General features: G+C 47.8%; 1 protein-coding gene across 6 annotated transcripts in view; it reads left to right on the forward strand.

The window, feature by feature from the left end:
• The window catches only part of CPSF6 (cleavage and polyadenylation specific factor 6), a 435,319-nt gene that overhangs the window by 66,241 nt on the left and 348,088 nt on the right, over positions 1 to 20,990 (forward strand). For all 6 annotated transcript variants that reach the window (XM_078678617.1, XM_078678596.1, XM_078678608.1 and 3 more), the window contains exon 2: positions 11,785 to 11,988. In XM_078678617.1, the coding sequence (XP_078534743.1) occupies positions 11,785 to 11,988 (204 nt within the window). The remainder of the gene's footprint in view (positions 1 to 11,784; positions 11,989 to 20,990) is intronic.

Below are 20,990 nucleotides of genomic sequence, written 5' to 3' on the forward strand. Positions count from 1 at the left end.
CCTTTTATGCAGCTTCGTAGTATTGAAGCGTCTTTCATTTACATCCATCATATAGATTAGTACTAGGATGTCAGGGAAACATCCATACACAGACAAACATAGAACAAGCATTTGCAATGCAATAGGTCTCGCATTCACACGAGTTTTTGCTATTGGCATTGTAAATTACAATGCCTTCGATTTATATTTCGGGTTTTAAAACATAAATACATGGCATTGTTATTTACAATACTAATAGCGCATAGGGAAGACATACACCCTGCTGGTGCTGCTCAATCTTTCATAGCACGATCCCTTTCACGCAGAAAGGGGACTGGGGAACTCATTTACCAGTGGGTTTTCTGGTGAGATTAGTTGCTTAGTCAGAAAAGTGCCATTCTCCAGAATCAGATGGGTGTGTAATGTTTTGTTTGACATTACTTTTTATGAGTATGCATGGCATATGCTTTAGGGAATGCTACCTTGCATGTAATGTTAGGTGTCCAGAGTGTTCGGTTAGATAGGCAATTGTTTTAAGGCCAGAGTGAAATCGGCCGAACAGAAATGAGAAAAATATTAAAAGAAATGTCCGCAACAGTAGTCACCTAACCACAAGGTGTTGTACTAAAATATCACACTCAAAAATCAACCATACTGATGGCTGGCTATTATATGGCCACAATGTACCTTTAGGTTTATAGTTTGACTGCAATATTGTGACATACAACGAACCATAAAAGATCGTGAGGGCCTCGACGTGGTTCACTTGTCATTCATTACACTGAGATAATCCAGGCCCATAGAGTAGCAGGACAGGGCTAGTAACCTCCTAGCCCTGGCAAGCATGTTCGAATCAGCCCCATACTGCAGCTCACCAGCGAGCAAAGCCAGGTCGTCCATCCTGGCTGGGCCATGAGGATTGCCCTACCTCATCCACCACCACCAAAGGAAAAAAAAGTTCATTCAGTGCAAATTACAGCACTAAATTGAAAACTATGTTTCAGCACTTTCAAGCCTTTGCCTGGCCCTGAAAGCAGCCCCTTGCATGCAGCCTACATCTAAATGCCAGAATGGCAACTCTGCCCTGCTGACAGGCCCTCAACGATACCAACCTCGCCCCTCCTGCCAGTAACCCCCGTTTTAACGTTTCCTCATCTCTATAAGGGTAAGGCTGTGAGGTACAGAGCTGAGGTGGTCTCAGAAATGAAAGACACTTTGAACCCTACCACCATGGGAGCCTAGTCTCAAAGTGCGCTCTTTACACCCCCTTCACACCCCCTCCTAAAACGCACCATGCTCATGACAAGCGGCAGGGCCTAGTCTTGACGTACCGAGGAGGCGAAGGAAAGCAGGACCATCATGGGGCCTATGACAGTGTCGGGTGTCAGGCGTCGGATTAGCCACAGTAATTTCAAATTAAACCGAAATGACGGCGTCTTCATTTGCAAATGTGAACAGATTCAGTTCAGAGATGAATGAAGTCACCGCATTAGAGAGAGACGTGCCGGGGGGAGGCATGGTGTAACACAGGGAGATGGGGAGGGGGTGGTGAAGTGATAGTCTGGTTAATCTCTACCTGTCTGTGTCGCGCTGACAGACATCTCCGAGATACCGGACTCGATCCGCTGCAGCGGATCCCGGTCTGAGCGTCTCTCCATGATGAGCGGCACCAGGTAATTAATTTAACAAGCGCACCACTGCTGTCCTAATGGCCAGGGCAAAATAACACATAACGCTAATGGGAAAACAATACCGGACTCGATCCGCTGCAGCTGCTCCCGGTCCGCGCGGCTCCCCGTGACGAGCTGCACCAGGTAATTAAATAAACAAGCGCGCCACTGCTGTCCTATTGGCCAGGGCAAATCAACCACTGTAAAATCGAACCCCCCTCCGCGCCAACAAGATTCTTAACCCCTAAAGTGCTTAAAGTGGACGGCCGCAGCCCCGAGTCTGCCGCGGCCGGTCCTGCAGTAAGGGGCACGGCGCATGCGTAAAGCCGAAACCTTCCATGGGGCACGGCGCATGCGCAAGCAGCGGGAGGTATTGCTAGCGTCTCAGCTTCCGAGGAGGACAGCGCGTTCACGCGCGCGTGGCCGGCGCAAATCGCCTTGCGCGCGGCCAGGACTGTACTCCTGGGAAGCTGAGCCGTTAACAATAAGGTCTCTGGCGAGAGCGAGCTTCGCTCGCTTCTAGCCGAGACCTAAAAATGCTTGGTAGCCACAATTCGCAGCATTTGTTTTTGCGCAATGACGCGAAATTGCAATATGCGTAATTACACGGGATGCAAATCCTTCATTTAGACCTATGTTTTAATACAAATGGTATCCTTGCGTCCATTTTTAATACAACGACGCATTTTGTGCTAACAAATAGTGCAAAAACAAAAGCAGCACAAGCAACAGCTGCTCGCGTTCTGTTGTTCCCGAGCATTTGCTGTACATTTTTACAGTGAATGCACCATGGCATTCACTGTAAATTCATTATAAATAGTTGTGATTATTTTTTTTACCGTGAATGGCTCATAATTACTCGACGTGCTGTCATTCGGAGAATTGCAGGTACCAGCCGTACCACAAAGATCCGAAGGTACACGAATTACGCCTGCGTGATTGAAAACCATTTGGAACCTCCGACTCTTTTACGAATTATTACGAAATACTAGCTTCAACAAGCATAGACATAACCAGTAGATCAAGCTTTACAATAGGCCACACACCATGATAAAGGAAATCCAAACTAATTAATATGGCATGAATCTGCTGACAGACATTACATTGAAACAGTTGCAGCACCACGATCCATTCGACAAGTCTCACGTTGCGTGCAGTGGGCAGCCCTTTTCAATTGTGATCGGCTTTCAATTGCTTATTGCCGTATTTCAGTGTTAATGCTGTATTACTGTCAAAACGTGCTGCATCACACCGCACAAATGTGCCTTTGCATCTCGCATTATTTAGTCAGCCTTGCCACATAATTTGATCCTGGCCTGTCGCATAATTCCAGTGAACCTATTCTTAGGCCATCATCCATGTCATTTGCCAGTGTGTGTATTTGTCTTTCCAATAAACTTATGGCTGTGAGGTCTGTGCATAGTGCTCGCTGTGAACTCATTCGCTTTCAGGCGCTTGGTAGGGGTATTGAGGATGTGCATTAGGAGCTGGTGAAAGGTGCTGACCAAGACCATTTTAATCTGAATTTCTTCGCAAAAGTGTTGAACACCTCACACTGGCACCCCACCTGCCCCCTTGCCCCTCAGCGGAGACTTTCGACGACGTCTGGGGTACTGGCCTGCACTGAAGGCTGCAGCGGCCCAGACACAATGGCTTTCTAAATCTGTCGTGAAGGGGAGGAAGTGTGCGGGAAACGGACCCCGAGGGAGAATTGTAAAAGCAACACAGAAGCAAGTGAATGTCAGTGCCAAAATACCGCCTGCGCCAAGGAGCCCACACTGTCTGGAGACCAACCACAATACCATGGTCTTTGTACCCCACCCGGTGGCGTTGAGTGCTCGGCATTGTCCGGTTTAGAAGCAGGAGGCTCTTGGGAAGGCTGTTCCCTCTACCCTAAGGTTCCTTGCCACTCCCTCAGAGGTCCCTCCCTGGCACAATACGCCTCAGACCCTCTCTGTCACTCGCAGCAGAGGGGTCCCTCCCTGCGTTCACTCTCCGGGTAGCTCCCTACACTGCCCGCGGGGTTTCCTGATTGTCACTCCAAGGCCAAGTTCCATTCCTGTCACTTCAAGCCGAGGTCACTCCCTGGCACTCGCGGCCGCGGTCCCTCCCTGCGCGCATCCTTGGTAACTCCTGCCACTCCCCCCACCCCAGGACCCTCCTTGGTACGCTCAGACTGTGTTCTGCCCCTCCAGTGCAGTCCGAAGGCGGGTGTGAGAGGTGAGGCAACCCTGCCTTTTTCAGCTCACAACACTTTGCATTGTGGTACTTGCAGTTTCCTACCGCACTCCCGCTCGGGCGTGCCGTGTCCTGCCCATGCCTGCCTCGGTTCCTGGAGCGCAGGAGCCCGGCTCCCTGCCCACTGCTGCACGGTGAGGGTGTGGTGAGGAGGTGGGGCGTGGGAGTGAGCGCCGCTGTGGAGGCAGAGCCTGCGAGGCCCTTCCTGCCTGTGCAGGTATGCGGGGCTCCCAGACATCTCTCTCCGAGAAGTGTTTACCAGCCGTGACTCACGGACCACTCACCTGAGCGCGCCTTAAAGACGGCGTGCCCTCCGCGGGGCGCAGTCTGCCACCTGGACACCGACCGGCGGACGCCCAGACCCACACCGTTCCAGCCAGGCACCCTCGCGGAGTGACTGGCGCCACCCAGTGCCGTGCCACCCGGACACCCATCACCAGCAGTCTCGCAGCGCACTCTGCCCACCTGTCGACGCCCACCCCGTGGAACGGAGGGGAAGAGAGGTCTATATTGGACAAGGAAGCTGTACCCACTGGGGAGAGTGTGCCAGGCGTCGGACCCCCGGGCAGGATACCAATCGAGCGACGGGCACTGTGCCCTTCTTTGTTCGTTGCCACACACGGGTGTTTGGCTTTTTTGGATGTTTTCGGCTGAGTCTGCTTTTACTGGGGCATCGAAGAGGTAGGTGACCTTAAGATAACATTGTTCCGCATGTAGCATAACAAAGCAGCACAATATACAATACAATACAACACAATACGGCATATAACAATACAGCACATAACATAACACACCAAAGTACCTCGCATAACGCAGCATAAGTTATATAATAACAGCACATCGAAACATATAGCAAAACACATCACATCATATATAACATAACACAACACGCAACAACATATAAGTGCACAATGCAGCACAACCTATATAACAGAGCAACGCATAATATAACATAGAACAACGCACAGCATAACAAAACATAAGCGCGTGGCACCCCCTGACCGCCGGGGTCATGGATTCTTCTCATGTCTTTACCTCCTCTAGCTCGTGCATACCCTTCCAGGTCTCCTGCTTTACCCTCGTAGCGCCCACCTGCCACGCTCGTAGCGCCCACCTGCTACCCCCGTGTGCTCACACGCGGGCTCGCGGCGTGAAGCGCTGGTGCGTGTTGTTTGTCGCAGGATGGGCTTCCCAGGTTTTTTGCTGCTGAGTTACTGATTTATAGACGGTTATGAATTCGTTTTGGCTGAACGCGGTAGAAGCAAGTTAATATTGAGCTTGTGCGTAAAACAACAAGATTCTTAACCCCTAAAGTGCTTAAAGTGGACGGCCGCAGCCCCGAGTCTGCCGCGGCCGGTCCTGCAGTAAGGGGCACGGCGCATGCGTAAAGCCGAAACCTTCCATGGGGCACGGTGCATGCGCAAGCAGCGGGAGGTATTGCTAGCGTCTCAGCTTCCGAGGAGGACAGCGCGTTCACGCGCGCGTGGCCGGCGCAAATCGCCTTGCGCGCGGCCAGGACTGTACTCCTGGGAAGCTGAGCCGTTAACAATAAGGTCTCTGGCGAGAGCGAGCTTCGCTCGCTTCTAGCCGAGACCTAAAAAAACAAAGTTCGTACAGTGCTTACTTAAGAGCACGAGGGCTGCGCCCCATTTATTTTTATTTATTTATTTATTTTTAAAGTTTTATACAGCGTGAACAAGATCTTTGCAGATATCAGAGCGCTTTACAAAAAGTAGCAAAATAGGGTAGGTACATGAAGGAGCATAGTCAATCGGATAAACCAAATGGAAACAAATAGACAGTCAGATAAACAAATAGTACAAATGGGTGCAGAGTCTCAAATAGATCCAAAGTAAAAATTCAGGTAAATTTAGCCATGAGGATAGCTTTTACTTCTTTCTTAAAAAATGCAGTGGAGGAGAGAAGTCTGGTTTCTGGAGGGAGTGTATTCCAGATCCTGGGTGCCATTCCTGAAAAGGAACGTTTATATGTTTTTTCCTTCCGGAATCTTCGAGGTTTCAGAAGAAGATTTTTTTGTGCTTCTAGTGGTTCTTGAGCCACCAGATATTGCCAGCTTCTGAGTGAGGTAGCAGGGTGAGTTGTGGTGTACAGCCCTGTGTGTCATGCAGGCAATTTTCAGATGTATTCTGGCTTCAAAAGGCAGCCAGTTCAGGCATTTTAAGTCAGGGGAAATATGTGAGTGTTTTTTTGATCCAGTGATGAGTCTCGCAGCAGGGTTCAGGGAGGCTCTGAGGGGTGCAGTTGTAGATAGGGGGAGTCCGCAGAGGGCGACGCTTCCGTAGTCTATGCGAGGAATGACTAGGGCTTGTACTGCAGTTTGGAAGTCCTTGGCTGGGAGGAAGGGTTTAAGTTTCCTCAAGGTATTGATCTGGAAATTAGCTCCCTTAGTTGTCTTGCTGATATGCTGCTGCATGTTGAGATTGGCGTCCAGTGTTATGCCTAACGATTTCGCTGAGTCCACGATGGTAGGTTGGACATTGAGTGCAGTTAGGTGCTTAAGCCAAGTTTGAGTGGTGGAGATTTTCGCGGGAGGTGAGATCAGAAGGAACTCAGTTTTCAGAGCATTGAGTTTGAGGTGGTTATCGGCAAGCCATGATTGGGTGTTTCTGAGCGTTGAGTTCTGGAGTTTGAGGTCTTCTGGGGATTGTAATTTGAGATATAGTTGGGTGTCGTCGGCGTACAGGTGAAAGTGAACATTAGATGCTTGTAACAAGGTGGTGAGAGGTTCCATGACTAGGTTGAACAATGTTGGGGATAGGGAAGATCCTTGTGGGACGCCTAATGTTACAGGCACTGGTGGGGACATCAAGTTGTTGCTTTTGAATTTCTGGGAACGGTTATGCAGGAAGGAAGTGAACCACTTGAGAACAGTACCAAATAGACCCATTCTGGTGTTTAGCAGCTCGAGCAAGTTCTCGTGTTTGACGGTGTCAAATGCTGAGGAGAGATCAAGTAGGATGAGGAGGCAGGTGTCGTCCTGATCCAGGATTTGCAGGGCGTCGTCTATTATGTGTGTCATGGCAGTTTCAGTACTGTTCCCTGCTCTGAAGCCTGATTGATGAGGGTTGAGGAGGTCAAACTGATCAATGTGTTTTGTCAATTGGAGTTGTACGCATTTTTCCATAAGTTTGGCAAGGGTGGGAATATTGGTAATAGGACGGTAATTGTTTAGGTCAGTAGGGTCGGCTGTTGGTTTCTTGAGTGGGCGTGACTTGTCCTACTTTTAGTGAGTCGGGGATGAGTCCTTGTTGAAGTGAACTGTTAATAATTTTGGTCCAGAGTGGGAGGAGCAATGGGTTAAAGTCTTTTACACCGTTAGCAGGAAGGGGGTCTGTGAGGTGATTAGAGGGTTTCAAGGTGCCGAGCAGTTTGTCAATTGTTTCTTCTGAGTAGGTGTCAAAGGACGACCATGCAGCATTGTTTTTAGGTTCAGTGGGTGTTATGCTGTGGAGGCTGGAATAAAGGCTTACGTCATTGAGGAGATCGCTCCTTATGTTATCAGTCTTTAGATTAAAGAAAGCACAGAAGTCTTCACAGGATGGTAAATCGCCCATTGTGCTATGTGATTGTTGGGGTTGTTCCTTGGATTGTGCTTTGATTAGTTCAAATAGTTTTCTTGGCCGTTTTTTTGCTTGGTCGAGCTGGAGGCTGAAGAAGTCTGATTTTGAGCGCTTGATTTTCCTAAAGTAGGCGTTTCTCTTTTCCTTCAGAGTTTTAAGGTGCAGTGCCGAAGGGGCTGATCTCCAGGTGCGCTCTGACATTCGCATGGCCCGTCTGTCTTCGTTGAGTCTACCATCGTACCACGGGTTAGAATTCTTAGTGGAGACTCTTTTCAGTTGCAAGGGGGCGGCCTCATTGATTATTGAAGTCATAGAGTTGAGGTAGTGGTCGGTCAAAGATTGAACGTCAGAGGCGCCTTTAGGGGGAAGGAGGAGATTGCAGCTGTGGGAAGGTAAAGAGTTTGGGTTGAGTTTCTTCAGGTCCCTTTTCCAGACCTTGGATTTGGTTGATTGAACCGGGTTAAATTTAACTTTTTCATTGATGAAGAATGTGATAATGTGGTGGTCTGACCAGTCACAGGGTAGGATTGACTCAAGTTGGGTAGAGTCCTCTTTGGAGATGATAAGGTCGAGGATAGAGCCTTTGTCGTGGGTCTGGCTGTTGCATATTTGGGTGAGGTCAAGAGCGTTGAGGAAATTTTTGAGACTATTTACCACCGCGTCATTGTGATCGTTCCAATGGAGATTGAAATCACCAAGGAAAATCTGCGTGTTTTGCCGTCCGGAATTGGTTGAGATTGTGTCCATGAGTTGTTGGGTGAAAATGAGGTTGTCCCCAGGTGGGTGGTAGATTACGTGTAGGGAGCATACAGGTTTGCCCTCGCTGGTGACATTGAGGCAAATGTATTCACAGGAGGTAAGAGAGGGGGAGGTGACTCTAGTAACTGAGAGGTTGCTCCTATAAATACATGCGATTCCACCGCCTGTCTTGCCGGACCTGTCAAGTCTAATGATGTGGTAGTTGGGGGGGAACTAGAATGTCCATGATAGGTGTAGAAGATTCAGTTAACCAGGTTTCAGTCAGGATGATTAGGTCAAGGTCCAGTGTTTTGATGAGATCAGCGATGTCGGAGGAGTGTCTAGGGGCAGATCTGCAGTTGAGTAGTGTGCACTTGAGCCTGGGGGTGCAAAGGGTGGTAGAGAGTTCTAGAGTGAGGGGGACTTTTTTTAGGTTATTAGGGACGGAGCCTCTATTGTTTTGTGTGGGGTGCCTAAGGGGGTTAGAGTGAATCGTGGGGATGGAAAGGTGTGTGGTGGCTATGTCGTTTTGGGGAACTGGGTCATAAGAACGGAGCAGGATGCGTATGTCGTGGTACGATAGTGGATTGATGGTGCGTCAGGGCGGTTGGTGGGATTGCGAGCGGGGATAGAGGTCCAGAGTGGGGAGTTTTGTCTGGGAGGGTGAGTAGGACGGGTGGTGGGTTTGTTAGGTGGGGAAGTGGTGGTGGGTAGGGGGTGTCTGGGGAGTGTGAAGAGTAGTTCTTTGAGGGTGTGGAGATCTTCTTTGACTTGGAGGAGGGTGGACATAATCAAGTCCAGCGTGGGATTGGGAAAGGTGTTGGGGATGGGCACTGAAGGAGAGTAAGTGTCTAGTTTACTGGGGTGGGAGGGGGGTGTGTGGTGGTGTTAGTGCAGGGGTTGGTGGTATTAGTGAGTGGGTAGTTGTTTGGAAGGGAGGTTGGGGGAGGGGTGTGGTAGAATTAGGGAGGAGGTTAGTGGTAAAGGTGAGGGTGTTGGTGGTATGAGGGGTAGGAAAGTTGGGGGATGAGTGTAGGCTGGGGATTGCGGGGTGCAGGTGAGGTAGTGGGGACTGAGAGTGGGGGGGGAGAAGATGAGGGATGAGTGTAGGCTAAGGGTGGCGGGGGTGCAGGTGAGGTAGTGGGGACTATGAATGGGGGGGAGATGGGATGGGAGATGGTCCTGTTGTGGGGAGGGGAGTGCAGTTAAGGGGAGGGGGAGTGCAGTTAAGGGAGGTGGGATGCAGTTAAGGGAGGTGGGGTGTTCTGAGAGACTAGTTGGAAGTGGGAGGGGAGGGTTATGTTGAGGGTCGGTGGGGGTGGGGAGGATGTAAGAAGAGGAGTGGACTACGCCTGGGATTGAGGGGTGTGAGGTAACTGTAGCGGATGGGTGATAGAGTAGAGTACTGGGGGGAGGGAGGAGGTGTGTGTTAGTGGTAAGAGACGCTGTGGAGTCAAGGGAGTTCGGATTGGAGGCCAGATGGATTGGAGTTTGAGAGTTGGAGATATATTCTTTGAAAGTGGGGAACAAGTTGTCGAATAGGTCAAGGTTCGTGTCTGTGGATTAAATTAGGATAATGCCGTTATTGTAGATAGTGATAGTTGCTCTAGCTGGGAAGAGTTGGGATGGTGTGGTGGAGAGTGTTAAGCCATGGGCGGATTTCCTGGTGGCGGAGATAGTGAGTAAGGTGAGGAAAGCTTTTCTCCATCGTGCTCTACGTATAGTGTACAAGATGATATCGGTGCTCTTGGCTCCATTGTTTAGTGAGAAGTAGGTGTCTACAAAGGGGATTTCAGGGTGGGACTTCAGGAAGTTGTGTTTAAAACGTTTGGCTTTTTTTTGGAGAGCTCGGGGGGGTAGTTAATTTTATATGTGTGCTTGCCAGTGGATTCCATGTTGGGAGTGGAGGTGTAGGTAGGTGAAGGAGGTTGTGTGGGGAGGTGTAGCTACAGAGCTATGGTAAGTACGAGTAAGGTGTGGGTGGTGGAGCTAAAAAGTGGGCAAGAAGGAGTAGAGATTGTGGCTAGTCTAGAATGGCCGATTCCTTAGGCAAGGTTAAGTAAAGAGGAATGACTAGACTAAGAGGGTCGCCAAGGTGGAGAGAAGGAGATAAGTATTGTAGACCTCTGTTTGTTATTATGATTTGAGATCAAGGGTGTAGATCAGTTTCACTTTCTAATCCGGGGCAGATCGAGGAAGTCCAGTTTTTAGTTTGCTGAGTGGGGAGTCCTATGTCTGTTTTGGAGATCCCAATGCCAGGCAGGGTTGTAGTTTAGCCTTGTGAGGGTCTGGTAGTAATGGAGACGATTTATTGCTTCAGTTTTATGACCCCAGCCATTTTGGGCAGTAGATCTTAGAGGGGCAAATGGTAAAAACTAAGATAAGGACGGAGCAGAAACAATACCTTGTCAAAATCCCATGCAGCAAATGCGCTGGTGTCATTGGCAATTCGCCTCAGTCATCGTGGGAATCATCGTTGTGTGCATCGTCTTCTGGTACTGTCTGCTCATGAAGGTCCCGGGAGCCTCGGGGGGGGCCACGAGTCGAAGATCAGGAACTGAAGAACGGGCAGTGGGCAGATCCGCGACGCAGGGATCAGGATCACCAGTGCAGGCGGCGTGCAGCCGGGGGCCAGGACGAAGGAAATGCGCAGCGGTGCACTCTAGATCCCTATTGGTCATGTGCACCGTGTTATCAGTCAAACCCATATGTTTCTCGCATGCCGAAGTGGAGGGTGACAAATTATGGTTTTGTAGTGCGTGTCAGACTATATCTTCAGGTCTCTTATTCAATAATGTATGCAGGATTATTCAAACTGCTCACACACATGCTCTTAAAGTGTGACATGCATTCAGGTGTGTTTACTTCATTTTGTGTGATTCAGGCGTCTTTACTTCTTTTTGTGTGATTCAGGCGTGTTTACTACTTTTTCTCCAGTTTGGTCTACTTAAACATATTCACTCTCTGAGACAAGGCAATGACCCCACACTTCCACTTCTTTCTTCTTCCATTTTATTGCCTCTCCAATATATTCCCCATTTAGCTATGACGTTTGTACCCTAGAAACACACAGTTCTGTACAATGCACAAGTCAAAATAAGTATCATACCTGTTTGCAAATATAACTGGATTGTATAAAAATTTACTAAAAACAATGTTCATTTTATATGCATGAACAGATGTTGCTATCTTTGCAAAATCAATGTTTGTGCGTTACATTTTTCCCTCATCTCTTCTTTTTTCCTATAGTGTCATTGCCTTTATAGATTAGCTAAAAGTATAAAACTGATAATTTACCAAGCACATCCGATTAATTAAGTGGTGTTCTTGATTAAAAATGGATCCTCTCTGGCAGCCATTTGTCCTGTTTAAATCATTGTAATGCCTAAATTCTTGTGGGTTAACCCTTTTTCCTTTTTTAAGTGGCTGTAGGTTGGTGGGACATATTAGTGTAATTCTGCAAGGTGGTTAATGGGAGATTGTCCCAATTAATGTGACTTGGATATTCGAAACCAGTGATGCGTATGTCCACTTGCAATTACTAATTGCATTAGTAATTTAAGATACCTTTTTTGTAGGAAGCAGAGTATGCTGGACACGATCAACTAGATTTGTATGAAGATGTTATCTCCCCTGCTAACAATGGCGATGCTCCAGAGGATCGGGAATACATGGATTCCCTGCCACAGTCTGGGGATGATGTAGGTAAAGGGTCTTCACCAAACGTTGTGTACACCTATACAGGAAAGCGAATTGCACTGTACATTGGAAACCTTACCTGGGTAAGTCCTATTTCTGAAAGGATTTTAAAAATGTGTATTTTTATAGATCCGCATACAATGCCTTTGTTGTTCAGATTAAGCCCTTTTGTAACGCGGTTTCCTTAATAGTAAGGTCTAAAGAATAGTGTTTGTATTGAGTATGTAGTCCTTCTGTAGGCTAATGTTCTTTACCTTACTAAAGTTTGACAAGATCTGAAGATAGTTTAAATAAATCATCAGGTTTTACATTTTATCACTGCATTACGAAGTGATGGGTACTTCTACCTTCAGATTTCTCACTTGTAGAATAATCCCAGATTAGACCCTGAAATCTTAAAGATCTCACGTCGCCGGTAGAGGGCACTAGCTTTATATCGACCCTGACCCCCAGATGTGGTATATGACAGCATCACTGAAGTCGCTCAGTGCCCACCCCAGTGACGTCTGTTGGCTTTTTTCTGTGCCTTTGACACCGGTCAGGAGCTTTCAGAAGGTTTTGAGTTTCCCTCACCGAAAAACATTTTTGTGCAGTACTTGTCTCCTCCTACGCATTTGGGCTTTAAGCGCTGTAAGGACTGTGCGGGACAGATGTATCTCACTAACCCACACTCGATGTGCCTTTGGTGTCTTAGTTCAGACTAATAGCTCCTGGTCATGCGCATCTTGTCGGAGCATGCAGCCGAAGGCCATCGAAGAGGCAGAGGTATAACTTTTCGTGGCCTATGCCATGGACCAGAAACCAAGTAGTAATTCCAGGACACATTCTAAATCGTCCTTAACACATTAGTCCGGTGGTAAGAGAAGAAAACGCAAGAAAAAATCCAACGGTAAGTCACCCTTTCGACTCCAACAGGATCTTTGTGCTTTGAGTCGGAGTGGGTTCCCCTGGAGTTGCTCGACCTCTGAGTTAATGTTGGGAACCAAAGCCAGGGGCTGTTTCCTAAAGAGTATGGAATCCAGTTATTATAAGGGAACCAAATTCAAGATTTTAAGCACAGCATAAAAGGTTTGACAGATGAAGCGCAGAACAGGCATTATCAGGATTAAGTTTTACACACCTGTGACTGCTTCATCAATTCTCCCATCAGTATTTCAAGATCCAACTATAGACAGATGGGCACAAAAGGAGTCAAGGTGGTGGGTGATCTGTACTGTAATGGCCAACTCCACTCCTTCATGGAATGGCAGGAGGCTTTTGGATTGATGAAGGGTGTGTGTTTATTTCTTTTTTTATTTCTCCAACTTTGAGATTTTCTCTTTAAGATATTACAGGAATCCAGCTCATTTGTAAAAAAAACCTTAGTCGAGACAGTAATGCGGAGCCATAGAGTTGACTCAGTTTATAACTTGCTGATACAATGCCAACCTGATGACTTGGAAGCGCAAAATACTAAATGGGAAGCTAAATTTGGTATACAGGGGCCTTATCTTCAAGAGTCCCTGAATGTAGGTAACAAAGTGCTGTTAACGGCTCGTCTGAGAAGCCAACACTTTCAGAAATATTTAATCTATACCATATCCCGGCTAAGGTGGCTAGATGAGGTGGTAGGTTTGGTGACAAGTTTAACAGATGTGGATCGGAGCAGGCTGAAACTGTTCCTATGTTCTTCTCATGCCTCAAATTAGTTTAATTGATTCATGACATTGGGAACTTCATTGGATCAATCATTGGTGGGCAGGTCCAGATTACCCCTGTGTTGATGATTCTGGGTGTGATTGATGGGTCTGGGAACAATGATGTAATAAGGAAAGTGACATATTTGTTACCCCAGTATTGGAACTTTCATAGATTCCCATGCTTTGTATCATTCCCCGTCGTCGGAATGGGAGCCTCGGTAAATAAAAAATATCATAACCATAGAAATAAAAGAGAAACCAGCCCTAGGCCTCATCTCATTTTGTAACATATCACCCTCTTTGTGTTAAAGAGCCCAAACTTTTCCCAACAACCAAACAGAACAGCCTCACCACATAGAACCTTCCTGAGAGAGCCTCAGATTTTCTACCGCACGTTTTGCTAGGGAGTCTCCACTGAGCTCTGCTCAGTTTTCTTTCTTCAACTTCAATTCTTCTTCAACTTTACTTCAGGAAATTATTATGTCGGACAAGGAAAAGAAGGCTTTGTTCAGGGCCTGTGCTAGCTGTGCGACGGCTGAAATGCCAGAAACCGGTCCCCGGAAGCTTGTTTCCTTCCCAGTGTAAGAATTGGCTTGGTAGTTTGGTTTGCCCTGTTCCCATCATGCACTGGGACAGGAACAGACTAATTTGCATACAGCCAGGTTCTGAACTGGGATGGTGCAGTGAGCTAAAAAACGGTGTTGGATCTAGCCCTGATCTCTTGACTGGGTGAGAGTATTCTGCTTAATTCAGAAACTCTGTCCATCACCACCTCTTGTTGTTAAATATTTTTTCCACCCTAAGCGTGGAAGGGTATACTCAGATGTGAGTCCCTTGCTCATTGCACCATCAGGATTCAAGCAAGCCGGGCCGACGACGGCTGAAATGCCAGAAACCGGTCCCCGGAAGCTTGTTTCCTTCCCAGTGTAAGAATTGGCTTGGTAGTTTGGTTTGCCATGTTCCCATCATGCACTGGGACAGGAACAGACTAATTTGCATACAGCCAGGTTCTGAACTGGGATGGTGCAGTGAGCTAAAAAACGGTGTTGGATCTAGCCCTGATCTCTTGACTGGGTGAGAGTATTCTGCTTAATTCAGACACTCTGTCCATCACCACCTCTTGTTGCAGAATTACAGGAGCAGGTTTCCCACCCCACCTGTTCCGCAGCAGGAGCGCCCTCCTTCACTAGTTAGACCTCCGGCTCCAGCAATCATAGTGACGACGCTGGTTCCTCGGGCTGTGCAGGCGGAACCCATAGAGGGAGTCCACAACGTAGTGGATGAAGTCTCTTCTGATGATGGTGTCCAAGAGGACCCTGCACATGATCCAGCTCTAGACTATGATGATGGTGGTGCGCACGATCCAGATGTGGCGGGGCAGGATACTGCTACTTCTCCGCCTGCTGACATTGGGTGATTCCACAACCTCATGGAGAGGGCAGCTGTCAGATCTGGTCTGCCAATAACACCTGTGCAGTCAGACTGCTTCCTATATGATTTAAAGAACCATTTAAGAAGTCGGTCCGATCTATTCCTATCATCGAACATGTATGGTCGCAGGGAGTTAAAATTATGCAAAACCCGGCGACAGTCATTCCTGTTCTTCCCAGGCTTGAGAAGAAATACAAGGCGCCAGATGGCAGTCCAGCTTGTCTTGTAGGTCAACCAAAACCGGATTCTGTAATCTCGCAAGCAGCGCAGAGCAAATCAAAGAATTCTTCCACACCCCGGACTACACCTCCGGATAAAGAGGGACGGCGATTGGACAATGTGGGTAAAAGATTCTCCTCTATGGCCAGTCTCCTTGTCCGTGATGCTAATGCCCTTGCCATTCTTGGCAGGTATGATCGCCAGATGTGGTGCGACCTGTCCCCGTTTGTGGAACAGCTCCCGGAATCTACAAGGGATGAGGCCAAAAAGGTTTTGGTGGAAGGAGAGAGGTCTTCATCGGAAGTGATAGATTGCGCTATGGACATCGCATCCACCGCCTTTCGTGCGCTGGCTGGATCAGCTGTGCTGCGGCGTCAGGGCTGGTTGCGGGCGACCTGGTTTCGCCAGGAGGTCCAGAACAAAATCTTGGACTTACCATTCGACGGAGAGATGCTTTTCGGGAAGCATGTGGATGAGGCCCTTCAAAGCATTAAAAAAGAAACGGACACGGCTAAGTCTTTGGGTTCGTTGAACTACCATAAAGTTCCTTTTAGAGGAGCGAGAGGGAGCGGCTTCTCCTTTTACAGAGGTGGCAACCAACAAAGATATTCCTCCCAGTCTTACAAGCCTCAATATTCTAATCAACGTCAGGGCCAGTCGGCGTCTTACTCTCGTCAATCGCAGAGAGGCCTCCATAATCGACAAGGGCGTGACAACTCCAAGAGGCAATAGCGGCCTCGCAGCTCTTACTACTGTTCCTCCTCCTCCGATAACATCAGTGGGGGGCAGGATATCTCTTTGTCTCGACAGCTGGAAACTTATAACATCAGACCATTGGGTCTTAAATATCATCAAGAGTGGCCATACGTTGGAGTTTCAACATCTACCTCCATCCAGAGCTCCAGGCGCCTGTCAATCGAAACATCTGGGACTTTTACGTCTCAAAGCCCACCAGCTTTTTATCAAGGTGGCAATAGAACCTGTACCTCTCTCACAGAGGGGGAAAGTGTTTTATTCCAGGTTCTTCCTGGTTCGAAAGACGACAGAAACTTGGCACCCCATATTAGATCTACGGGAGCTCAACGCCTATCTCATCAAACTGTCGTTCAGGATGGTCACTCTTCAAGATATTCTTCGTCTTTTGAATCCAGGCGATTACATGGCGACCCTGGATTTAGAGGACACCTACTTCCATGTGCCGATCCACCCAGCTTACAGGCAATACTTGCGCATCACAGTAGGCAAGAGCCATTTCCAATTCAAAGTACTTCCTTTTGGCCTAAGGTCTGCTCCGAGGATATTTACGAAGGTGTTGGCCCCAGTGGCTGCTTTTCTAAGGAAACAATCTCTGGAGGTTTTTCCTTACCTGGACGACTGGCTAGTCAAAGCTCCAACTTTCCAGGAAGCTTCCAAGGCTGTTGCCACCTGCAGTCAAGTGTTCAATTTCCTGGGCCTTCAGCTCAACAAGAACAAATCAGTCCTCCGACCGTCAAGGTCAGCAAAGTTTCTGAGTGCCGTTCTGGACACAAAAAGTTGCACGGCTCACCTTTCAGTCGATCGTCAAGACAAATTAATGCTCTCGGCTCGCCGATTGCTCAAGAGGAAGTCTATGTCAGTCCGACTCTACAAGTCCCTTCTAGGTTCGATCTCATCCTGCATATCATTGATTCCGCATTGCAGGCTGTGGATGAGACCTCTACAAGAGCAGCTCGACAAACAATGGTACCAAGCAGAGGGCTCTTTCGACGACCAGATTTCAATTACGCCAGAAATGAGAAGAGCATGCGACTGGTGGGTCGTAAGGAGCCACATAGCAAAGGGCTTGTCTTTCATGCTCCCTCCGTCTCCCATGGTTATCACCACGGACGCCTCGTTAGAAGACTGGGGAGCGGTCCTCCAAGACTTACAAGTCAGTGGTCACTGGGATCCAAGTCAACGCCAGTGCCACATCAACCTGTTGGAGCTCAAGGCCATCCGATTAGCTCTACAGGCTTTTCTACCGCGAATACAGACTCAATCAGTGCTGGTCCGCACGGACAACACGACGGCCATGCACTATATCGACAAGCAGGGGGGAACAAAATCTCAAACTCTGTCCAAGGAAGCTCAATTGATTTGAGATTGGGCAATCCTTCACAAGATTGCTTGGACTGCAGAACACCTGGCTGGTTCGCTCAACATCACTGCGGACGCCCTGAGTCGCCAGAAATCGACCACACACGAATGGGAGTTGGATCAGGCCATTCTGGAAGAAGTGTTTTCAGTCTGGGGGACCCCGACCATAGACCTGTTTGCGACTCCGGAGAACACCAAATGCCGGTTCTATGCAAGCAGGGATCACCATCCGGGATCCTTGGGCAACGCGCTTACGATTGCCTGGTACGGCGCATTCTGTTACACTTTTCCACCGATACCCCTCCTTCCGAGGATACTCAGGAAGGCCAAAGCGGAAAATGATCTTGATTGCACCAGCGTGGCCCCGGCAGTTCTGGTACACAGAACTCCTATTGCTCTCCCAGGCTCATCCGATTCCCCTTCAACTGATTCCGTCCCTGCTGTCGAGGTCTCAGGGTCAGATACTCCATCCGGATCCGGGCTCGCTTCACTTAACAGCATGGCTCCTGAATACAGGGAGTTCTGACATCTGAATCTCCCCACGGAGTGTAGGGAGGTGTTGTCTCAGGCTCGGGCACCAAGTACTAACAAGACGTATAAGGCAAAGTGGGAGAGATTCTGCCTATGGTGTCAGAAGCAACGTCGCCATCCGTATACTTCAGCTCCTCATAAAATTTTACCATACATCCTGTTACTGGCTAAATCTGGACTAGCACATTCTTCTGTGAAAGTGCATCTGGCAGCCATCTCAAGGTTCAGACGGACGTCTTCTGGCCCTTCACTTTGGTCGGCTAGAATGGTCAAGCAATTTATGAAAGGCCTGTTTCGGATGTACCCCCAGTCCGTCCTCCACCTCCAATTTGGCAACTGAATTTGGTGTTGGCTCAGCTAATGAAAGCTCCGTTTGAGCCCATCCACAAGGCAGACCTTCAATACCTTTCATGGAAACTGGCTCTTCTGTTGGCTCTGACATCGGCCAGGAGAGTTAGTGAGCTGCAGGCTCTCTCCATAGTGGAACCTTTTCTTCAGTTCAAGCGGGATGTTCTAATCCTTAGGACTAATCCAAAATTCATCCCTAAGGTTCCATCTAAATTTCATCTGAACAAACCTTTGATCTTGAAGTCATTCTTTCCGCGACCTACGACTCCAGCAGAAAGATCCTTACATTCATTGGACGTTCAAAGATGTTTAAAGTTCTATTTGGAGCGCACAAAATCTTTTAGAAGAACTTCACAATTGTTTGTATCTTACAGTGCTCCACGGAAAGGCCTTCTGCTAACCAAGTGCAGCATTTCCCGCTGGATTTCCAGCGCTATTCAATTCTGCCATCAAGCAGCGGGCAAGCCACTTGCATCAAGAGTCCGTGCTCACTCCACAAGGTCGATGGCATCTTCAGTGGCTCTGTTTGCTGGGGTTCCTATCAAGAACATCTGCAGAACAGCGACATGGAGCAGTACACATACCTTCACGAAGCACTACTGCTCAGAGTCTACGGTGAAGGATGGCGCTGTTGTGGGACAGGCAGTCCTCAGAAATCTTTTTCAATGAGAGGTGAGCTTTCCCTACATCCCTCCTTCCTGTATAGCACATTTTATGTTTTGTTCCTATGAGGGTACATATATTGTCATGTCATGTGATGCAGGTAACAAAATGTGCTTTTATGGCTTACTGCTAACTACTCTGATACAAAACATGGGAATCTATGAAAGTTCCAATACTGGGGTAAGAAAACAAGTTACTTACCTGTAACTTTGGTTCCCCAGTATTGGTAACTTTCATAGATTCCCATGTGCCCACCCGCCTCCCCTGGGAAAGCTCAGCCTGTTTTTACAGAGATAGTGTCTGTTGCACAACGGCTACGAAAATCTGAGGCTCTGAGGCTCTCAGGAAGGTTCTATGTGGGGAGGCTGTTCTGATTGGTTGTTGAGAAAAGTTTGGGCTCTTTTACACAAAGAGGGTGATATGTTACAAAATGAGATGAGGCCTAGGCCTGGTTTCTCTTTTGTTTCTATGGTTATGATATTTTTTTTTTTACCGAGGCTCCCATTCCGATGACGGGGAATGATACAAAGCATGGGAATCTATGAAAGTTACAAATACTGGGGAACCAAAGTTACAGGTAAGTAACTTGTTTTCTTATTTATTGCTATGGCGGTGGCCCGCCTATGCATTGCATCAGATTGGCTAAGTCCAGAGTGGCCAGCATTTTTTATGTGGATGTCTAGATTGTTAGCAGTTTACAATATGTAAGCAAATCTGTATGAATGAAAGAGGCGCATCTGTTGGGGTGCCAGGATCTGGTTGTTTGTCACTAACTGGATGCCTGTGCTGTTGATGATTGCTTTGGTGGTGAGGACGTTGAAGATGACTTAAAAGTGTGCGTAGTGACTGAAGGTGTTGTAACCGAAGAAGAATGGAACGCTAATCTAGAAAATGACCCCACCTTACAAGAAGTCATCTCCTTTGTACGTGATGGATGGTGTGAGAAACGCAATTGTGGTGACCAAATTAAAGGGCTTTGGTGTGTTTAAGAGGAGTTTTCTGTTTCGAAAGGGTTGCTTTTTAGAGGTAGCAGGCTGGTGGTCCCAGTGAGTCTACGTGACAAATTAGTAGGTAATGCCCATTCCAGTCACATGGGAATAGCTAAAACGAAAATAAGGCTCAGAGAAGCCTATTGGTGGCCTGCGATGGATGTCCAGGTAGAAAGGTTGGTGCGCAGTTGTTCTCAATGCGCAAGTAGTGATAAGGTCCTTAAATGCAGGACTCAACCTATGATTATCAGGCAGCAAGCCACTGGTCCCCGAGTTGATGTCGCTGTTGATATTTTGGGCCCGGTGAAGGTCAGGACACAAGATCGCTATGTTTTAGTTTGTGTGGATATGTTTTCAAGGTGGCCTGAAATTAAAATTGTCAATTCGGTCGATTATTTTTTGCTGTTTATTTCTTGAAGGATCTTTTTGCAAGTGAGGGGTTGCCAGCATCTGTTCTAATGGACAATGGAGTGCAATTTACCGCAGGTGCTGTGGAAGGATTTTTGAGTGAGAGGGGAATTGTCCATAAGCACGCTGTGCTATATCATCCCGAATGCAACGGTGTGGTTGAGAGATTTGTGAGGGAACTCCAAGAAGCCATGCAGTTGGCTGTTGTCTCTAGCTATGGCTGGGAGGAAGCAGTCAAGAAAAATGTATGTGAGTACAGGTTCACTCCACATTCTTCCACCGGGGTTTCTCCCTTCACCTTGTTTAAAGAGAGGGCTGCTAATACTCAAGTCACACCCCCCTGGGTCATGTCTAGAAGAATGGAGGTTGGTGTGGATGTTGACCGCACTGTGGGATGGAAGAACAGAGAATTGGAGAAAATCGTGAGAATGAAAGTTGAGTTTGATGCGAGAAAAGCTGTGAAAAAGACAACTGTTCAAGTTGGTGATTGGGTAGAGTGAAACTCCCAGAAAGGAGGTTTGGGAAATCCAAGTTTGGTTTGCTGATAAAAGTTGTCAAGGTCCTTGGTAACTCTGTTAAAACCCAAGATCATAGGGTATGGAATCTTAGTAGAATTGTCAAGTGTCCTCCCAAATGTGTTGAGGTGAGCTCTTCTGTTGAACCTGCTCCTCTTACGCAAAGCATCGAAAGGAGGTCAAGTAG

The sequence above is a fragment of the Lissotriton helveticus genome, chromosome 1_1 (genome assembly GCF_964261635.1).
Source record: "Lissotriton helveticus chromosome 1_1, aLisHel1.1, whole genome shotgun sequence".
Taxonomy (NCBI): Eukaryota; Metazoa; Chordata; class Amphibia; order Caudata; family Salamandridae; genus Lissotriton; species Lissotriton helveticus.